Source organism: Aspergillus alliaceus (assembly GCF_009176365.1).
Source record: "Aspergillus alliaceus strain CBS 536.65 unplaced genomic scaffold BDW43scaffold_51, whole genome shotgun sequence".
In the NCBI taxonomy this organism is placed as follows: domain Eukaryota; kingdom Fungi; phylum Ascomycota; class Eurotiomycetes; order Eurotiales; family Aspergillaceae; genus Aspergillus; species Aspergillus alliaceus.
The window spans coordinates 184,077-202,909 of record NW_022474734.1 but is presented as its reverse complement, the minus strand read 5'-3'; the positions used below and the strand labels follow the sequence as shown (position 1 = coordinate 202,909).

At 46.7% G+C, this 18,833-nt stretch overlaps 5 protein-coding genes across 5 annotated transcripts; 4 read left to right on the top strand and 1 right to left on the bottom strand.

The window, feature by feature from the left end:
- Positions 1–194: 194 nt before the first annotated feature.
- BDW43DRAFT_314816 (allantoate permease family MFS transporter) lies at positions 195–2,087 on the top strand (the record flags this gene model as incomplete). Its single annotated transcript, XM_032047912.1, has 6 exons — positions 195–350; positions 412–672; positions 726–779; positions 844–1,342; positions 1,460–1,726; positions 1,789–2,087. The coding sequence occupies 6 exons, from the start codon at positions 195–197 to the stop codon at positions 2,085–2,087; spliced, it is 1,536 nt and encodes a 511-aa protein (XP_031896451.1).
- Positions 2,088–3,225: 1,138 nt separating this feature from the next.
- BDW43DRAFT_287969 (uncharacterized protein) lies at positions 3,226–4,580 on the top strand. The gene has a single exon (XM_032043220.1). It carries the CDS (start codon positions 3,248–3,250, stop codon positions 4,487–4,489), a length of 1,242 nt encoding a protein of 413 aa, XP_031896450.1. The 5' UTR covers positions 3,226–3,247; the 3' UTR covers positions 4,490–4,580.
- Positions 4,581–6,140: 1,560 nt separating this feature from the next.
- On the bottom strand, positions 6,141–7,057 carry BDW43DRAFT_287967 (uncharacterized protein). Its single transcript, XM_032043219.1, has one exon. It carries the CDS (start codon positions 7,037–7,039, stop codon positions 6,707–6,709), a length of 333 nt encoding a protein of 110 aa, XP_031896449.1. The 5' UTR covers positions 7,040–7,057; the 3' UTR covers positions 6,141–6,706.
- Positions 7,058–8,994: 1,937 nt separating this feature from the next.
- Positions 8,995–10,296, top strand: BDW43DRAFT_287966 (metallo-beta-lactamase family protein). Its single transcript, XM_032043218.1, has 3 exons — positions 8,995–9,156; positions 9,212–9,824; positions 9,876–10,296. The coding sequence occupies exons 1-3, from the start codon at positions 9,035–9,037 to the stop codon at positions 10,062–10,064; spliced, it is 924 nt and encodes a 307-aa protein (XP_031896448.1). The 5' UTR covers positions 8,995–9,034; the 3' UTR covers positions 10,065–10,296.
- A 2,393-nt stretch (positions 10,297–12,689) lies between these two features.
- Positions 12,690–15,366, top strand: BDW43DRAFT_314813 (uncharacterized protein; the record flags this gene model as incomplete). Its single annotated transcript, XM_032047911.1, has 6 exons — positions 12,690–13,242; positions 13,322–13,486; positions 13,541–13,865; positions 13,921–14,474; positions 14,538–14,659; positions 14,734–15,366. 6 exons carry the CDS (start codon positions 12,690–12,692, stop codon positions 15,364–15,366), a joined length of 2,352 nt encoding a protein of 783 aa, XP_031896447.1.
- Positions 15,367–18,833: the final 3,467 nt, after the last annotated feature.

Sequence of the window (18,833 nt, the reverse complement as noted above, 5' to 3'; positions counted from 1 at the left end):
AGCTTAACCCCCCCAATATTAGGTATCCCCCGCACTGATTGTGTCGATCTGACATGAAGGGATAGCCGAGGTGTTGGCTACTTTCTGGATGATCAACGGTCTGCTTACCTTCACTCTCTCCGTTCTCCTCTCCTGCACACATCCTTTCGGCCGCAGCGTGACTAGACCCTCACTCGCCATCGCAAACTACCACCATGTCGGCGGACGAGAAACCACCCAGTGAGCAGCGGATACCAGACATCACCGATATGGAAAAGTACCCAGTGGCCGAGAAAATCCTCCCAGGGTCGCGGCTGGAGCATTTGGAGGACCCGGATGAGGGATTGGACGAGGAAGAAAAGGCAAAAATCGTAACTATCATCCCTACACAGGATCCTGTTTTGTATTGATCTGACACACGCACGAACCTAGGATCGAGCTTTACTCTGGAAGCTCGACGTCCGATTGATCCCGTGGCTCAGTTTGCTGTATCTGATCTCCTTCCTCGATCGCACCAATATCGGCAACGCCAAGATCGCGGGTTTGCAGGAAGATCTCCGCATGTCGAACGGGCAGTACAATGCCTCCCTGACGATCTTCTTTGTGTCCTACTCCATCTTCGAGCCATTGACCAATATCCTCCTGAAGCGGATGCGCCCCAGCGTCTTTATCCCCATTATTATGGTATCCTGGGTAAGATGGTCGGCGAGGGCCACGAGGGGACGCCCGCTAACGCATCTTCGTAGGGGATCTGCATGACGTGTATGGGCCTGGTCAAGAATTTCTCCGGTCTGATGGCGGTACGTGGCATCTTTGGAAACCCCCCCCGATCAAGATGTGTCCCCTCTGACGGAGCATGGATAGGTGAGGTGGTTCCTCGGCTTGAGCGAAGCTGGCCTGTTCCCCGGGATCGGGTACTTCCTCTCGTGCTGGTACAAGCGGTCGGAATTCGGGGTGCGCATGGCCATCTTCTTCTCGGCCGCAGCCCTCGCGGGATCCTTTGGCGGTCTTCTTGCTGCCGCGATTGCCCTGATGGATGGGGTCGGGGGGAAGCCCGGCTGGTCGTGGATCTTTATTCTGGAAGGCTTGGTGACCGTCGTGGTCGGCATCTTATCGTTCTGGATGGTCTTTGACTTTCCCGATGAAGCCAAGTTCCTGGAAGAAGCCGATCGCAAGCGGGTGATCTACCGGCTGGCACGCGATCAACAGGCCAGCGCCGGCCATGAGAAATTCGAAATGACCTATTTCTGGAGCAGCCTTAAGGATTGGAAAACCTATACCGGGGCAGTCATCTATATGGGGGCCGATGGGGCCTTGTACGCCTTCTCGTTGTTTACCCCGACCATTATCAATCAACTAGTAGGTGATGTCGAAAGTGGATGACCATCAACCGTGCTGATCACTGACCAATCCCAGGGTATCAACCCACTCTGACATCCGTATCACTCCTGTACGATGTGTATATTGACCGACTACACAGGGTATAAAGCCATCCACGCGCAGCTTCTGAGTGTGCCCCCATACGCCGCCGCGACGGTGGTCACCATCGCTGTGGGGTTCATTGCGGACCGGACGCGGCAGCGGGGGATCTGTAATATCCTCGTCTCGCTGGTGGGCATCGTGGGCTTCTCCATGCTGCTGGGAGCCAAATCCGCAGGCGCACGATATGCCGGAACCTTTCTGGGTGCCATGGGCATCTATCCGGCCATTTCCAACACAATCTCCTGGGCCAGCAATAATACCGAGGGTAAGCCACGTCTCTCCGTGCTGATGTTGAGTGCGCCATAACTGACCGTGGCAACCCAACAGGCGTCTACAAACGAGGCGTCACGTTGGGCATCGTGATCGGCTGGGGAAATCTGAATGGTATCGTCTCCTCGAACATATACCGTGGGGATGACGCTCCGGATTTCTATCCCGGTCATGGAACTGTTTTGGCCTACCTGGTTCTGTTCTTGTTCGGGGGCTCGGTGGTGCAGTATATTCTCCTGCGACGAGAAAATGCCAAGCGTCGACGGGGGGATCGCGATCGCTGGGTACAAGGCCTGGATCCGAGGCAGATCGACCTCCTAGGCGACAAGAGGCCCGACTTTTTGTACACATTGTGATCCTCTGTGCTAATTTAATCCGTATAACGTCTTGATCGGGGACGGTGAAAGCCGGGCTCGACACTCGCTCTCATGGGGATACGTACGGAGAGATTAATCTAACTGAATGGGGCAGGGTTATAGCCAAAAGAAATTGTAGCTAGTCAAGTATACTCTGTACATGACGTGAATGGACACGCTGGACAGCATTCAAATAGTTATTGCATGCCAAAAAGGGGGATGGATTTCACGCACGGTAGAGCCAAGCCGATCTGGACGGCAAGATCAATCTTTTTGTCAGCCGTATCTTTCCCGGATCGTAGACATTCGTCCTGAATCGGAGGACAAGGCCTAGCCCGATCCTCATTCTTCGAGAAAGGTTACCCTTCCCAACGATGGCCTCCGAGAAGCCTACCGAGGAAATCTTCCCGCTCTCTACTTGGTAGCCTACAATCTCCGGTACAAAGGGCATAAAATTCCGATGCTAACTTGTACGCGTAACAGGTAGTAGACTCGGGAAGAATAGTGGAACGTTGAATCCGTAGAAAATCCATCACAATTCCCAGCGCTGGGGTAACAAGATAACGGCCCGAGCAGCAGGACTTCATTCTGCAAGAGATATCGCATAGACTGGCAGAAATGATGAGCAATTGAGAGGTAATCTCTGTAACGGCCAGAGCAGAATAGGGCTTAACCGCTTCAGGGACCTCAGATGGAATGACTTGCATGGACCCATTGCAACACTTCTGCTTATGGGATTCTTAATGGAAGCAGCCGTTGTGTGTATATATACTATGAACGAAAAGGCTGTGAATAATAAATACAAGTATCAAGTATTAAACTCAGACATCCTTACTCTGTGATTGCTGGACGTTTTCCCCCTTCTATATGTGCCTTCCGTTTCTCTTCTGCATGATATCGCCAAGTACTGTAGGGGTATTGACGAATGGGATGTGGAAACAAAGGTCGGCGTGTGAAGGAGAGTCTCTATACAGTAGTAGATTGGCGCCATTCCGAGATAGGGTTAGTTTAGATAACCTGACTAAGATGTTACTAAGAGATAATTTTCACACTCTCATTGTCGTCGTCGTGGTGCCAAATCGACCGCAGAACAATATATCCGTAAAGAACCCGGACATATAAGTCTGCGGTTACATCAGTTGGAGCGGCCTCCAGTCACCATGGCTCCTCCACCTGCTGACCGCGTCGCGAGGATAATGCTTTCTTGGCACTCGCTCGACCTCGTCTCGTGCACCACACTACAAACTTTGTGGGCAGGGTACGGACACATCTGTGCCATCACTGCCCGAGCTACCACCGACGAAGCGGCGGAGCATGTGGGCAAGCTTTGCGGGCTGGACTCGGGAGCCGCTGGAACCACCTATCCTCTCATCCTGAAGCTCATCTCACCTCCAAGGAAAAGCGCGGGAGATGAGGATGAGGGCCACCTGCGAAAGATCCTGAGTTACGAGGTAGAGCAGTACTTTTACAGTGATGTGGTTCCGCTGCTAGGCGACGACATTGCGGTTGCCAAATGCCTGGTTTCGACGCGAGACATAGATGGCGTGGAGGGACTCGGAGATCTGATGGCCACCGTCATGGTCGATCTGCGTCCAAAGTTTCCCGTCGCAGGCGGAAAGAGGAGCGTGCTGAGCCGCACACAGGTCTGTGGGGCGCTGGACTGGCTGGCCCGCTTCCACGGCCGCTCGTGGGGACTCTTGCCAGATGGTCTTGACGAATATCTCTTACCACCCCTCGAAGAATTCCGTAGAAGACAGACCACAGGCAAAGATATGGGGAGCGGGCTGTGGCTGAACGGCGGGTATACCTACCTTGCGACACGACGTCAAGAATACGCTTCGCTAGCTCAAGACACCGACTCGGAGTGGTCAAAGGCCATGTGCACGGCCTCAGAAGGCTCTGAACTCTCCATCGCTGAGATGGCTGCATTGTTCTTAACCCCTTGTGGCAGGTCGATTGAATCGTACATTCATGGCGACGTCAAGTCAGAGAATCTCTTTACAACAACTAGCGGAGACGAGGTAGCGTTCTTTGACTTTCAATATGTCGGGCTCGGCCTGGGTGTCTGTGACCTCGCCAAACTGTTTACCTGCTCGGTCCCTCTGCGTATGCTGGTTGACACGGATGAGCCGGTGCCCAAGCAGCTGGCGATGTGTGATGGGGAGAAGCAACTGCTCAAGCGGTACCGCACGAATCTCCTCCAGAATACCGAATCGGACCTGTATGAATGGGAAACATTCAAACGACACTGGGAGACGGCTCTGGTGGATTGGTGTAGGTTCCAGGCCTCCTGGGGCTTTTGGGGAAACACGGAGTGGCTCGAGGCCCGTGTAAGATCAATTTTAGCCGACCAGGAATGGAGAGACTGGCTGCATCAGGCTATCAGCAGCAGGGGCGGTTGAGGGTGAACCCGATAAGCGGAGCTCCATCAAGCGCGTTTGATTCTGTATTAAAGATTCCCGTTAGGCCCTAACAAATTAAGCAGGGTTTCCGGCCAGCATAGAAAAAGATATAATATATAATAAATACTTGGCCAGTCGATAGACCGATTAGATAGTCAAAGTATGCCACTGCATAATATATTTCTCAGTAACTACATGTATCGTGATGCGTTCATAATGACCTCTTCCCTCCGTCGGCAATGTGACCAGTTATACTTTAATAATTTTCGGTGTCTCTGAATTAAAAAACAATTCATCCCGGAGTTTAGAACAATACCTAAGCGACTATCTCTGTCGTCTATCATGGATAGAGGCTAACGAACTATATATATTATACTACTATTTTCTTCATGCTGCCATGCGGGGAATTTAGAAAAAGATGCCTATAGAATCGTACCTCAGTGAATAGTAGAAAGCTACCACTGGATACTATTACTCGGAATATGGGACTCTTAGTTTGACAGTTAACCACACTGACAATATACTATAGTATTTAAATGTTGTATGATTATTATATGATACCAAGGAATACACCACTTGTCCTCACAGTTTGCGACATTGACTCTGGTAGCAAGTTTCATGTTAACTGCGGAGATGTATGTGTGAGGCAATCGCTTCTTTTCATTTTCACGTTTATATATACTAGACAAAGAGTATTAATGAATCAATCAGGTAATGCTGGATTGAGCTAAATGTGTCGTAGCAAATACCACAACTGCTTACCGTTCAATCACAGAGCTGAGCAGTCCTCTCACTAGAACTAGGTGATTCACACCATCCTAGTTCGCCTAACCATATGCCAGTAAAACTTGCCGGAGGTGATATAAATGGTCTATCACGATGTGTTAGGCAAGATCTGGACCACGCAGTTTCAAGTTGTAAACACACTTGATCACCTTATGCAGATAAAATCTCTTTTCTAGGTCCAGGCAATGCAGCAAAGCTGCAAGGGATTGGCTATCAGGGTCTAGATTATCGAGAAGAGAACTTAGACCCCAGAATGCTTCGCAACACAGAGTAGGATGGATAAGTGATTTGTGAGCTTCTAGATCGTCCGATGGAATTTGCTTGACTCTGCAACACTTCCCGACTAATCGCACGCAAAGGTGCAAGGTCGAGAGATCATCTAATCTATAATCCTGGGTTGGAAAGCGTCTATCTGTTCTCAGAGGGCATTATCAAGGTTTCATATGTTTAAGCTGATATCGATCCTTTTCCCTTGCGTGCTGGTCGTTTCGAGAGTAACCGCCACCGAAATCTATAGCCCACGAAGGGAGTTGATTATCTGCAGCGTATCTGAAAAATGGAAACCAAGTAAATACACCCAGGTCACGGTCGTGCCTAATGATGTATGCTGTGGTCTCATGCATCACTCTTCCCTCTGACTTATCGTAATTGGGACATAAGGATATTTTTCCAGGCTGGGGTCAATTATACTGAGAAGCGCATACACTCGATCATGCGGCACAGTGCAATTACGGGGGCAGGTCAGTTCAAGAAGGGTTTGTAAGCGGCGGGGCACGGTCTTAAACAATTCAGAAGACCCAACTCCTCTGGAAAGAGGTTCACGGATAGAATTGTATAGCACGATCCAATTCTTTTATCTTCCGGACATGAACAGACTCTCCACCATCACGTTCCTGTTAACCTGTTGGAAATTCGCTGATGAGACTAACAAATTCTTGCCATTCACTGACAATTCCAGTCATTGTGAAGAGGTCAAGGCCACGGAAGGACCAATTACCCCACAGAATGTATGTTTTTCCATTGGCCAGCCACTCTTGAAATGTCCATAGTCTGAACCAGTATGGTCGATTCAAGATATCCAAAGTGCCAATGTAAGCACTCCCTAGACTCAATTGGCGGTCATGTTCATCGGGTCACAAGATCTTCTTCGCATCACTAGGTCCATAGAAGTATCGGTTTGAGCCCCGACCTTTTTTCGCAAAATCTTTAGCATGTCGAACTGCATCCCTAACATGCGTTGTCGCCTCTCCAATCCAAGCAAATACGGTTATTGCACTGGAGTAAATTTGGTACATCAACATAATCTGCCCCCTTTTCCCCTTTTCATCATCAGTTTGATTGATGCAAATGTAGTTAGCCCAGGCAATGGGGGCACGTTGAGAGCGTAGAGCACAAAGCGCGGCCTTCAGGTTTAAACCTCATTATTATCAATCATAATGGGTTCTTTCTGCGATGGATCTGATCTCCCCAAACACATGAGAGCGCGATGAACTCAGGTTTATCATCCAGAGATACAACCCTGAGCTCTCCCTTAAGTGTATTTTGTCTCTCTTCATCAGGCATGATGTGGAAGAGCCGAATCTCCTTATGCTTATCATTTAAGTGTGTATAGTTGGGAGACATGCTGGTTGGGTCTCTTGCGGAGTTGAAAGGAATTTCCACTTCGGAAATATTGATTCTTGATTTATTGACCTGGTATAAATGGATATGTAGTAAGAAAGGTGTGCAGGTCCTTCTAAAACAGTCTAGGTTAAATAAACTCATCTGAGTAATAGCGTGATAAAGGACCAGGCTGAACACAGCCTCACGAGAAATACGTTGGCACGTCCACGTCCAATTGATAGCCTCCGGTTCCTAATATTATCCCTGCCAGATACACAGCCTTGCAACTACATGCACCGCCTCTATAATGAATAAAGCCCGATGCCTTAAGGAAGCCTAGCGTGAGGTAGTTATTGTCGGCCTATGATATTTGAGCGCCAGGCTTAATCGTACCGCTCTATTATATATAAACTAGTCATTATATATGCTATAGTACGTTCTAATGACCTTCCATCTGTGGGCTCTTTGATTAGTTATACTCTAATAGTTTCTAGTGCCACAGATTAGCCCTGAATCTAAAAACTACGGAAGGGACTATCTTCACTGTTTAGTAGACCAACATAAATAATTTCTCGTTATATACTAAATCTTTTATCTCCCGCCTTTTTAGGGTGTTTTAGAAAAAAAGTATCTAAAGAGTCATACCTCCTCTATTACTCTTAGAATGCTATCATTCGAATACGGCAGTGAACCAAACTAATGTAATCCTTATCTATTGAATTGCTGTAGAATTCTTGCACCGTGTAAAGAAATATGTTGTTTTTTCTTATAGCTTACAAAACTTTCTCCAATACCATGACACATATCCACTCTAGAAATATGCGAGGCAATTGCTTCGCTTTACTTTCTAAGTGCATACATATCATATAATGATCATTGAAAAGTAAAAATTAGGCAATAATATAGTAATATAAATGCATGTTAGTGAGTGCCACCCTTTCTGTTACCACAAGCCAGAGCCATCTTTCCAACTAGTTTAACCAAATTACGCTACCCTGTCTAACTTGATTATACACTAGTATAACAGCCTGCAAGTGCTTTTAATAGGGTATCATAATGTAATAAAAAGGGTCTCAACCACGACTTTTGAGCTGTGAGTACTATGAAAGATCATCCCTGTCACGGATAGAGGTTTAAGCAATCAGTTGAACGAGTGGTAGTCACATGACCCTTTGTCTATAAGGGCAGCACAACACAATAGCTTTATGCTTTCTTTTCTTTTCCTCTCTTTAGCTTAGTCTCTTCACGATAGACTACCTAATCAACTAATGATTCAGTCGAGTCCCTTACAATCCCAAGGAATTCTATATCATTGGCTTATTATCCTCATAGCTTAAGATATTCATGATAGATTTTCTTTCCGATAATATGGTGGAGGGTTTCTGTACTTGGAGGAATATCTACAGGGTCTCATTCATGAGTTGAGGAGCCGCATTTGCTTATTGCCTGCCCAAATATATTCAACTTTGTTGTGGTTAGGTCGACCAAGCAGATACATATATATTCCATGTCACTCTTTCAGGGCCGTGCTCCGTTACTCAAAGTTGTTCATTACAACAACCATGTAATGGGACATAATGCCGATAAATAATTATGGGTACGGATTATAAATCGAATTAAAGGGTGTGAAACGGACTAAACCAAATATAACGCCTTATCTGGAGAGGTATCGAGAATGCGGGATTCCGTATTACCCAGTAATCTACCGCATTCTAAGACGTGCAGTCATGGAAAGAAAGAGTCTGATATCTGACCTAATGATAAATGAGCAATACTTATAGACCTGAAAATGATCATCGAATAATGCGATATCATGGTGGTATGGTGTAATCGTGGCCTAGATGGTGACCGAGGGACTAATCTGAATTGAGTAGAATAATGGCTAATAGCGGGAGCATTAGTGGTAATTTTGGTTGCTTCGACATGCCCAGACAACGAGTGTTTGCATAAAAACAAGTCGCCCCACTAGGATAGATTTAAAATAGCCAAAGTCTCGATCGAGCCTAGACTTGGGCGTGTTCGTAAGCCAGCAATGCACGTGATATCATGGGACCTATATATTTATCTACATATATAAACGGCAAATCCGTAAGCAAATGGTAACTGTCCATCATTATTTCGCTTCGTTTCAAGGGTTACCATTACTGTCTGCGAGCAATGCGATTCTCAACGCTGGATCTATTGATTTGTTCTACTTGTGGTGTTCAGTACGACGTTAGTGCAGGACTGACTTCATGCAAGATCTGTGACGATCCACGTCAATATGTACCTCCAACCGGGTAAATTTCCCGTGTTCCTTCCCTCTAGCTAACTGGGAGCTAACGCGGAGTTCAGCCAATCATGGACATCCCTCAGAAGCTTGCACTCATCGAAGGAGGGATATCGTAATGTCTTCTCCACCGACCCAGATAATCCCAACTTAATCACCATACACACGGTCCCGAAGCTGGCTATCGGTCAAAGGGCCTTCCTTATTCTCGGGGGTCCTACCTCTGGGAACGTTCTGTGGGACTGTATTACTTATCTCGACGAGGAAACTGTTCGGCACGTGAACTCACTGGGCGGGATCCAGGCCATTGTTATTTCGCATCCGCACTACTTCTCCACCAGTATTCAATGGGCGGAGGTCTTCAATTGTGATCTATTCATATCAGCGGAGGACGAGCAGTGGCTTGGAAACAGGGCTGACGGCCGCAGACTGAAACTTTGGACCGGAGAGAACCTTCCTCTCCTGTGTTCTCACGTCCCAGGTGAAACTCAAGGCGAGTCAGACCTAATCGTTCTTAAGACAGGAGGGCATTTTCCCGGAAGCTCTGTTCTATGGTGGAAGTCAGCCAGGAAGCTGTTCATTGCCGATACAATTTTGATTGTTCCGAGCGGACTTTACCATATTGATCGCCTCCCCGGTACCGCGTCTTTTACATTCATGTGGTCCTATCCAAACTACGTGAGTTGTGGTCCTTTTCCGGTGCTTTAAACTTAGCTTATTATGTTACAGATTCCCCTTCCTCCAGATGATATACATGGTATTTGGAAAGCCATCAAAGATATCGACTTTGAGGATACCCATGGTGCCTTCTTAGGACAGGATATTAGAGGCAACAGCAAAGGAAGGGTGTTGGTAAGCGCCAAGATTGTAGTCAGAGCATCTGGTCATCTGCAACATCCATTGCTGGAAGAAGTCTAGCCGGGCGTTGACTTTTCTTTTTTTTCCTTTTTGTTTCTGTTTATCATCAGTTGGCTATATCGACGCATATTTGGGTTTAAGGACTAGGTCGTAATTAATTCCCCGGCGAGACGGCTACTCCAAGCGAGCCGGCCCCAGAATAAACCCCTCAGAGAAAGCTTTATATGACCACAGCACCAATTTAATATTTTCAGCACTTTTTGAGTCTGGCTGATCAATTATTGTCTTAACCCTTCTAAGTGACTCCACATGCCGCGCCAAATCACCTCCATACTTATAAAACAGCAGATAATGATCATTTGCCGAAGTGCCGATGAAGGTTGTTTGCTCAGCAGGTCCAGGATCACTGCATTATCGAGCGAGTATGCAGGCGCAACGATGAGCTGCACCTCCGCATCTACCGCTGTGGTCATTCCTGCAGGATTATACTTTATTATTTCGCCGTCATCGAGAGGCTTTACCGATGGCTGTTGGGTTCCGGGGATTCCGGCATCTTTATGGAACGTATAACGATGGTTGGCTATCCCAATCCCAGCCATCGCAACATATACTCTGTTGCTAAATGGACAGTAGCATGAGAGTAGTGATAGTCAGGTTAAGTAAGATAAGTGTGTTATGGTTGGAAGGGCCTGTTGATTCTTCAAGGATCTTTGTTGGACGTTATCTACTTCATTTCATGGCCACTTGGTGAGAGACGTCGAGAAACATAAATACCCTCATGCTTCCCCAACAAGTTGATGTAGTATTCAGGTTCAATCATCTAGCCCAATGTTCAAGGCTCGTAATATATTCGTTTCCCTTCTACGTTATGATCCATCGTTGTGTCGGCCAACGGTCGTAAGCAGCTCAAGCCTCGTCTCGCAACCGTATAGTCGCCTGCAATGGGGATGAAGTTAGAAAGATAGCCGTTTCCGGAGTCCTTTCTATGCGTTTTGGTACTCTAGTGACTGTTGTCTCATCTCGGGATTCGGGAGCGGGCTGGAGGGCCGACAAATCTCGTTCGGTGTCCACAACAGCAGACACGGGGGTTGAAGGGACAGGGCGTATTTAAACCCCTCCAGCTCGTGTGATTTGCCCACCATTTATCTGACGTATATAACCTGCGGTTAGCATAATTCTGGTGATTATCTTCTAGTGAGCCATTCCTCTAATTTCAGGGTCCCAGTACATATTCTACTGTTGATAATGAATTCGAAAGTCGAGGTGCTCAGTGATGTTGGGCATCGTCTGATCTAGGAGGACATCGATCGGGCCTGTCAGGTTCTCCAGCAATTTCTTCTAGATTAGCATATGTGTAAGGTACGCGTTCCTGATTGGGATGGAATCCTCGCGGAAGAGCAAACATCACCAGTCAAGTTCTGACAGAAATCTGAATCCTATGTTCTGTGAGTTGCTGCATAATACTTAATTCAACCCGGATCATCATTAGGTCTTAGCTTCGTTGCTGACAGCCGGTGAGGAATTATGCTTGTCGCACTGGGATAAAGTCGGCACATCAACCTAAGTTGCCAGCCTTTCTCCTTCCCATCATACTTTGATTGATGCGAATGTAGTAGATGATTCCGGCAGAGCGGTGCAGAGCAGAAAGCGCCCTTCTAGATTGGCTAGCATAGACACATTATTATCGACCATATTCTTAAACAATGTAAATATTGTGGGACAAGAAGATGTTAACCAAGTACCACGGGGCCTAGATTATAACCACGTTCTACGATGATGTACTGAGATTGGCTTTCCACAGATTCGCTCATGACTTGGTACGCGGTCAACTTCTGCAGGTTAGGCAGATAGCATATCGTCATCCAGCTCATCAAAAGTTTGGTTCATCGCCGAACCAGACTCCTTCCGCGTGCGGCCTAGTTAGCCACGAAAAATATAACACGGCACTTAAACCTTATGAATAGGCCCTGCTGATTATCTGCTGACCGACGTAGAGCTTATTTGATTTCCAAGGGAGGAGGATCGGCAGATTATAAGGCAGTCATCAACGTATATTATGTGCTTGGCTCAGTTAGGAACCAGACAATCACCGAACTAATGTGACACTATGACAACAATCTTTCTTGGTTCTATACTACATAGGGCCGCTTTTTCTAACCCTCATAATACATTCTCAGAGACTGATCTGACAAAAAGTAAATACATTGGTCAATGCCACCCGGACTAGGCGACCTAGATTATGCTTCCCATGGGTAGGTATATTTGTGGTGTGACATGCTTTCCAAAGTATTAATCTTACTATGAACGGTGCCGATTGAACCAAGCCAAGGTAAAGAAATGCGAACAGCTAGGCAGTTAAGGTTCTTCACCGGGTAGATACCACACTTCGTTTCCAGCGCCCTATTAAAGTTACATAAATCCCCTTAGAGTATGTCACGGATGTATTATTGTCTATTCTCCTTCGTATATCGAGACAAACACGAGTATCCAGTACGTCCCCTAGATTAATCTTCACCCGCCTTCTCTCAGTTCCTTTCAAAAGCACCACTACTACGCATGTACTGACTTTTCAATCTAGGATGAAGAGACAAAGAGGGCTCCACTTCAAATATTGCTAGAAACAGAAGAAATTGACGCCTTCGTCTTTCCAGAGCTATAAGCGGTCAATTCCGCATAGCTACAGCCATGGGTCCTTCTCTACCTCCTGGTGACAACCACACATCTGCAAAGAACAAAATCGGCGAAGTGCTGACCGCACCCCCCGTCCAAAGGCGGGTCGACCTCTTCCGGAAGCTAATTAAAGATCTGTCTGAGGATCCTGTTGGGGATCCGAATATTCCTAATGTTCTCTTCGAGACAAATTGGGCAGATGATGGCGCAGTGCGAGATGAAGACTTCACCCGACAGATACTCCAGAGCTTCAAGACAGCCCATGTAGCAGAATGGAACCGTCTCCTACAATCGTGCACGTCCAACCAATGTGAACTATTGCAGAAATTCACAGACAATGGCAAGTTAGAGGACATTGCTCGAGACGTTGACTTCGACGTCATCAGAGGGAGTCGGCGGGAGCTTCAGGACATGGAAAGTGCAGGCCAGGTTCAGCTTCCTCCTCCTCATGGCGCTGAGAGAAGGCGGCGAAACTGGCTAGGCAGTTTCAAAGGCACATTATCGAAATTGTCTTTCTTATGCTGCTGTGCAGGCCGATGTTTTGCAAGACCAGAAGAAGTCGACATTGGTGTTTTTAATGATCCTCAGCGGTCCAATCCTATTTTGGTAGGCCACAACCCTCTTCTCCACTTTTATATACCTCGTAGTGCTAATAACCCGGCGGACATATATTGACGCTCGGTTCACCAATTGGGGACGAACCATCGAAGATAAACCTATCTACACATGTTTCCCAACAACGAGCTTTGGAGTACAACAAATTGTTCAATACGCCATTAAATCGAAGTTGGGGGTGCGTGTGTCAGGCTATCGTATGCATTGTCTTCTTCATAGCTTAGTGTATGACGAGCACTAAGATTCGTTAGGCCATTCCTGGTCGCCGATCTTTACTCGTGCAACGGGATGTATACTCATCTCTACCCTAGATTTGCGGAGAGCCACAATAATTCCCAATGTAGAGGCTCTCACTCCGGTCTGTCCGGCGCTATTCCAAGGCAAGTCTACGAAACTGAACTCAATCACCGAGATTGGCCCTTTAAAAGAAGATCCGACAAAGTCACTCGTCCGTGTGGGCTGCGCAACGACCAATGAACAGTTCCGATCGTGGTGTATAGCGTCAAAGCGCCTAACGCTACCTCTCAATGTGATTATGGTTGAGATTACATTTGGTGGTAGCAATGCTCCAATCTGGTGTGTGAGATCGAGACGTTTTGGTAGAGGCGAGAGCTTGCTAAAACATACGTAGCCACGGGGCCGGTATCAAACATCAAACATTGAGTGACCTGGTCTACGCCATCGAGTATGTTGATGCCAATGCAAAGGTCCAGAAAATCACTCGATCCGATGGCGACTTTCTCTCTGCAGCCAGTGGTTGCTTTGGGTTGATTGGAGTCGTCACTCATATCACCCTCATAGTCGACCAGATGACGTATGCGATTATGAGACCTAAGAAGCTGCCAGTTATTGATGCCATACCGCCTCCAGAACGCCTTCGTTCCCGCGTGCCTCCGGCACTCTACCAGGATCGTACTCCTGAGGCAATCCAACGTGCCCAGGAGGAGTTTGAGAGGAGAGCTGCCCATGACTACTACACAGAGTGGTTTTGGTTCCCATATGCCGATGAGGTTTGGGTCAATACATGGTCCACAACGACGGATTCCTCCGACGTGAAAGAATATCCCAGCAAGATTGAGATTGCAACGCAGTGGCTCCAGGCGATCGCCATGGAAGCCGCGCAAGATCTCGCCAGAGACACAAAGACTGAAGATCTCCTGCCAATGCTTCGGACTTCTCTAGTTTGTAAGCAGTATACCATATCCAGCAACACGAGACGTAAGAGGTAACCTAACAGTACGAATACAGCGAGACTAGCTATGGCTTCTCTGCCGGCGGAGGAAGAAATCAAAACGTGGCTCCCAGATGCACTTCATTTTAGAAGAGCAATTCAAAACACACGTGTCCGAGATTTGGAAGTTGAGATACCTGTAAGCGTGCCGCAATCCCTTTCTTTCCCATTTGCAAGTCTTCTTTCCGGCATTTATTAAGCGTCCACTTCAAGCTTCCTTCGGGACCCGACGATGCGAACAAACCCGACTTTAGTATTATTCAACACGCCTGGTGGGAGGCAATCATCAAGGCATACGAGCACACAAAAAATTGTCCCATGCGTATGCCTCTTGAGATGCGAATAATGGGCGACAGCAACGTGGTTATGGCGCCTCAGTGCGGTAACAAGCTCGGAACATGCGCGATTGAGGTTTTGACCTTGCAGTCAGTAGCACAGTTCTGGGATGGTTTTGCTCAAGAAGTCCTCGATGAGTGGATGAAGTTGAGGCAATGGAAAGGGCAAGAACTTAATATCAGGCCCCACTGGGCCAAGGAATGGTGCGTCAACGTCCTCTCGCTAGTAGAATGCTTCCTGCGAATAACAACTTCGCTCAACCTGCTTCCTGAGCAAGGTATTAGTCCTAGGCATATTTCTAATTATATGGGTTCTCACAGGCAACAATTCACGGTGGGTGGCAAGCCCTTTCAGGATTATCTCAAGAACGAATGCTACCGCGACGCGATCCCTAAGTTTAATGGTATACTTGACAGGATTGGGAAACAGCAACATTGGGAGAGGAGCGATGTTAAAAGAATGTTTTCAAATCTCTTGTTTGATGACCTCGTCTTCGATGATATCCATTGAAGCATGTCCTATGCCACAAGTGGCCAGGTATACTGAAGTGTGAGATATCCATTCAAGAGCAGGGCTATCATGTCTGTTTAAAAAAGGAAACGGATCGTAATAAGCAGGAAAAGTGCCATGAAAGGACTGTAAGAGGACGTCTTGAGGCAGATTCTTCAACAATAGTCTGAGACAAGCCAGCCATGACAATGTTTACCGGGTCAGCCAGTGTAGATCTTGCTAAGGAATTCCTGTAGGGGGTTCTTGTAGTCAAGTGTGAGCACCACGATTATGGATGGGTGAAAGAATCTCGTGAGAAACTGAGTGGTCGAGAAGCAGGTACCATCTTTGCCCATCTTGCAGAAATGGATAATACACATAAAACGCTCAGGGTGTACCGTGTGATCATTGATATGTGCCGGCAAGATAATAGACTATGGACGTTTTCTTGAAGAACGCATTGGGTTGCTTAGGCTCAATGATCAACTAGATGTTTGGTTTCATTTACGGCACATCGCCATTCAAAACTTATTGGTTCACATCCACGGAGCCTGTCGGATGACAGCCACCGGATCGATTTCCATAGGAATTACTAAGTTCATACATAGTAGCGTCGGGCACAAGGCGTTCAGAAGAGTGGACAGTCTCGTATTTAACTGCAAATGTACAATGACAAGGTTTCCTCAGTATTGCTTTTGCTTTGTGACGGAGAGAAGTTCTTCTAGACTAGACGACTGAGCTCTGGTTAAAGTTCATTAAAATTATTAAACGTAGGCAGAATAAATTCAAAGCACGAAGCTCAGCACAAAAGATGTGTGCTGATTATACAGTTATACTCGCCCCCAGGGCCCTCACCGCTGTCACGGTTCAGGGCCTCCCGGGTCTAATTGTCCCCTAGTCTAACTATCATTTTCTAACCTTCCTGGCAATTTAGGAGCTATTTACAGCACTTCTCCTTTCTTACCTGTATAATAAAGTAGCTTTCTATCTAGCCTAGTCGCCTATCTAAGCTCTCCCTTCCCTTTTTGGTTCTCCAATGCCCTAATTTAGTTATTATATAGTATTTTATTGCGGTGTTTCTTAGCATCCTTGGTCTCTCCCCACCTTTTCTTTCTCTGCCTTGGTAATATCCCGCGATTTAATAAGAGTATTTTTATCTCTGACAGAAAGAGGGCCCCCTGTACAAATCTGGCGCTCGGTTTAAAGGGCCTGGGCCTGGTCCCTATTGTTAAAAATCCGTGTTTATGTTTGCAGTAGTCTGCGCAGCTAATACCCCTGGATAAAACTATCTTGGAAAATTTAGTTGAGATATTGTTCAAGCTTTGGAAGTTCCTTATCACCATAGCCCTCATTATCATCCCGTCTTGAACAGGAATGGCCCCATGTCTAGCTTTATATTTTCCAATTTCCAGCCATTGTCCATCCCTTGTCTAATTACTCCTCGCTATATACCCACGTAGACGTAGTTCCAAGTCTCAACGAACTCTTCTGCTTCCAGTTTGGTGCAGCCCATTGAGGGGAAATGAAAGTAGAGGAAAGAGATAAGGATGGCTTACTAGTCAAATTTCGGACCGGCCGAGACAATGGTACCCTTTCTGGGAACTCCATTCTCGAGGATAAATATGAGAGTGGATCTAAACGGTACCGATCGACGATGAGTGAAGAATTGCGCTGGGGTGACCGATGGCGGACAGTTGCGAGTTGTGCTGGATTTGGAGTAATACTCTTTGCGAATGTGAAGTTAACCAGGGAGATGTATGATTTCCCCGGCATTTTACCTGCTAGATGAGAAAGAATTTTAACTAACCAGGGAAAACACACATTCTAAGATCTGCACGGTGAACGCATTGGCCATCCATCTTCTGAATTCTTATCCAGGGCTTGTGTCTTTCTTTCGATTCGTCGAGCCTGTCACCGTGCATATTACGCTTGGAAGAGGCTTCCTTACTCTTTCTGATATGGATACCTAAGCGCTTCTGGAAGAAGCGAGAAAGCCCAACTTGCGTACCCAACAGCTCCCTGGAACCTGGCAAGCGATTAATCCGGAAATAATATCTCGGCGTCTGTCGGATCTGATACGTTTGCTTTCTCAAAAAAAATATTTTGCTGAAGATATAGTTGCTGGCAGCCTTGGTTCGATGCAGCTGGACTGTTGGACAAGCATAGAGTTGTGCGAAGATTTCCGCGACATGATTTTAATATCTTATTGGTGGCCACCTGATTGCTCTGGTATATCTCTTGGTTTATCGGTTGGCATACTGCTTCATCTTTGTTTCGATAATCGCCTATCCTCTATCCACTGTGATACTAGAGTAGCATCCGCAGTTTGCTTCATCGGTTTTTTATATTAGATCTTTCTATTTTGTTCCCGCACGGGAGCCTTGGCACCATAGAATTTAACGAGTGGAAAGGTTGGAATCGGACCGATGGCACAGCACAATTCTCCAATAGTCAAGATTGATCTAGACAGCATATAATCACGACAATTAGTCCTGAGCCTGTAGGAGTCAACAAATTAGCATCAGACATATGCTTCACCAGGCTATTTACAAACCAGGACAACCCAGGGAAATATATCTAATACAAGACTATCTAATACAAGACTTTCATTGTGCTTGCAACTGTATGCTTCTCTGTGCTCTACATAGAATATTGCTGTTGTCTATTGGCATTTTGCCTGATAGCTTATCTTCTGTTATTCACCTCTTGTTATCTTTAGATTCTCCCTATTCATTCTCTTTGTTGAACTTTTCTCACATTTATATTCGATATTTTGGCTACTAAATCAATCCTTTGGCTCTGGCTTTGCCTATTCATATCCACGACCCTAGCGGATCTGGTATTTCCTGACTCAGATAATACATGCTTTACCTCCAACGATGCCTCGCCAGTAAGAAACAGGTGAGGCAGGCGTGACGAACTCGCTGGGGTTTGCGCTGCTTGTCTGTAGCTTGCCTATTTCCCTGCACATGTCTCATGCCCCCCCACAACACTTCCTTCTTTTTCCCCTCAAGCTTAGATTTCTAGATAGATAGCACCAATATTATCATATGATTGGCCGTCACATGTTTGCTATCTTTGTGGAACCTGATGTTCGAGTCGAGCCTGATCCTCCAAGACTCAGGTTCCGAGTCGGATCGAACCTGACGAGTCGCGACTCCTTACGAGGTGTTGGGGAAAGCAAGTACCAAGCGATAGCTAGGCTCGCCAACAGGGCGGCTAGTCGAAATATCTGTTATACTTATGGTAAATGTCATAATACAGCATACCCCAGGTTCCCAGGAGGGTAAGGTGGAAACCAGTAGTGGAATGCTTTGCACCGAATCTTAGAACAAAATTCAAGGCACGCGGAGAATGACCCTGCATTATACGGCGCGGCATCGGCTCGGCCGATTCCAACGCCGCAGAGTAACGTATATACGATGCCTCCAACGCTTGATCTCCGCGTACTTTGCTTCGAGAGACAAAGTGAGCTGAATTCGTCAGAT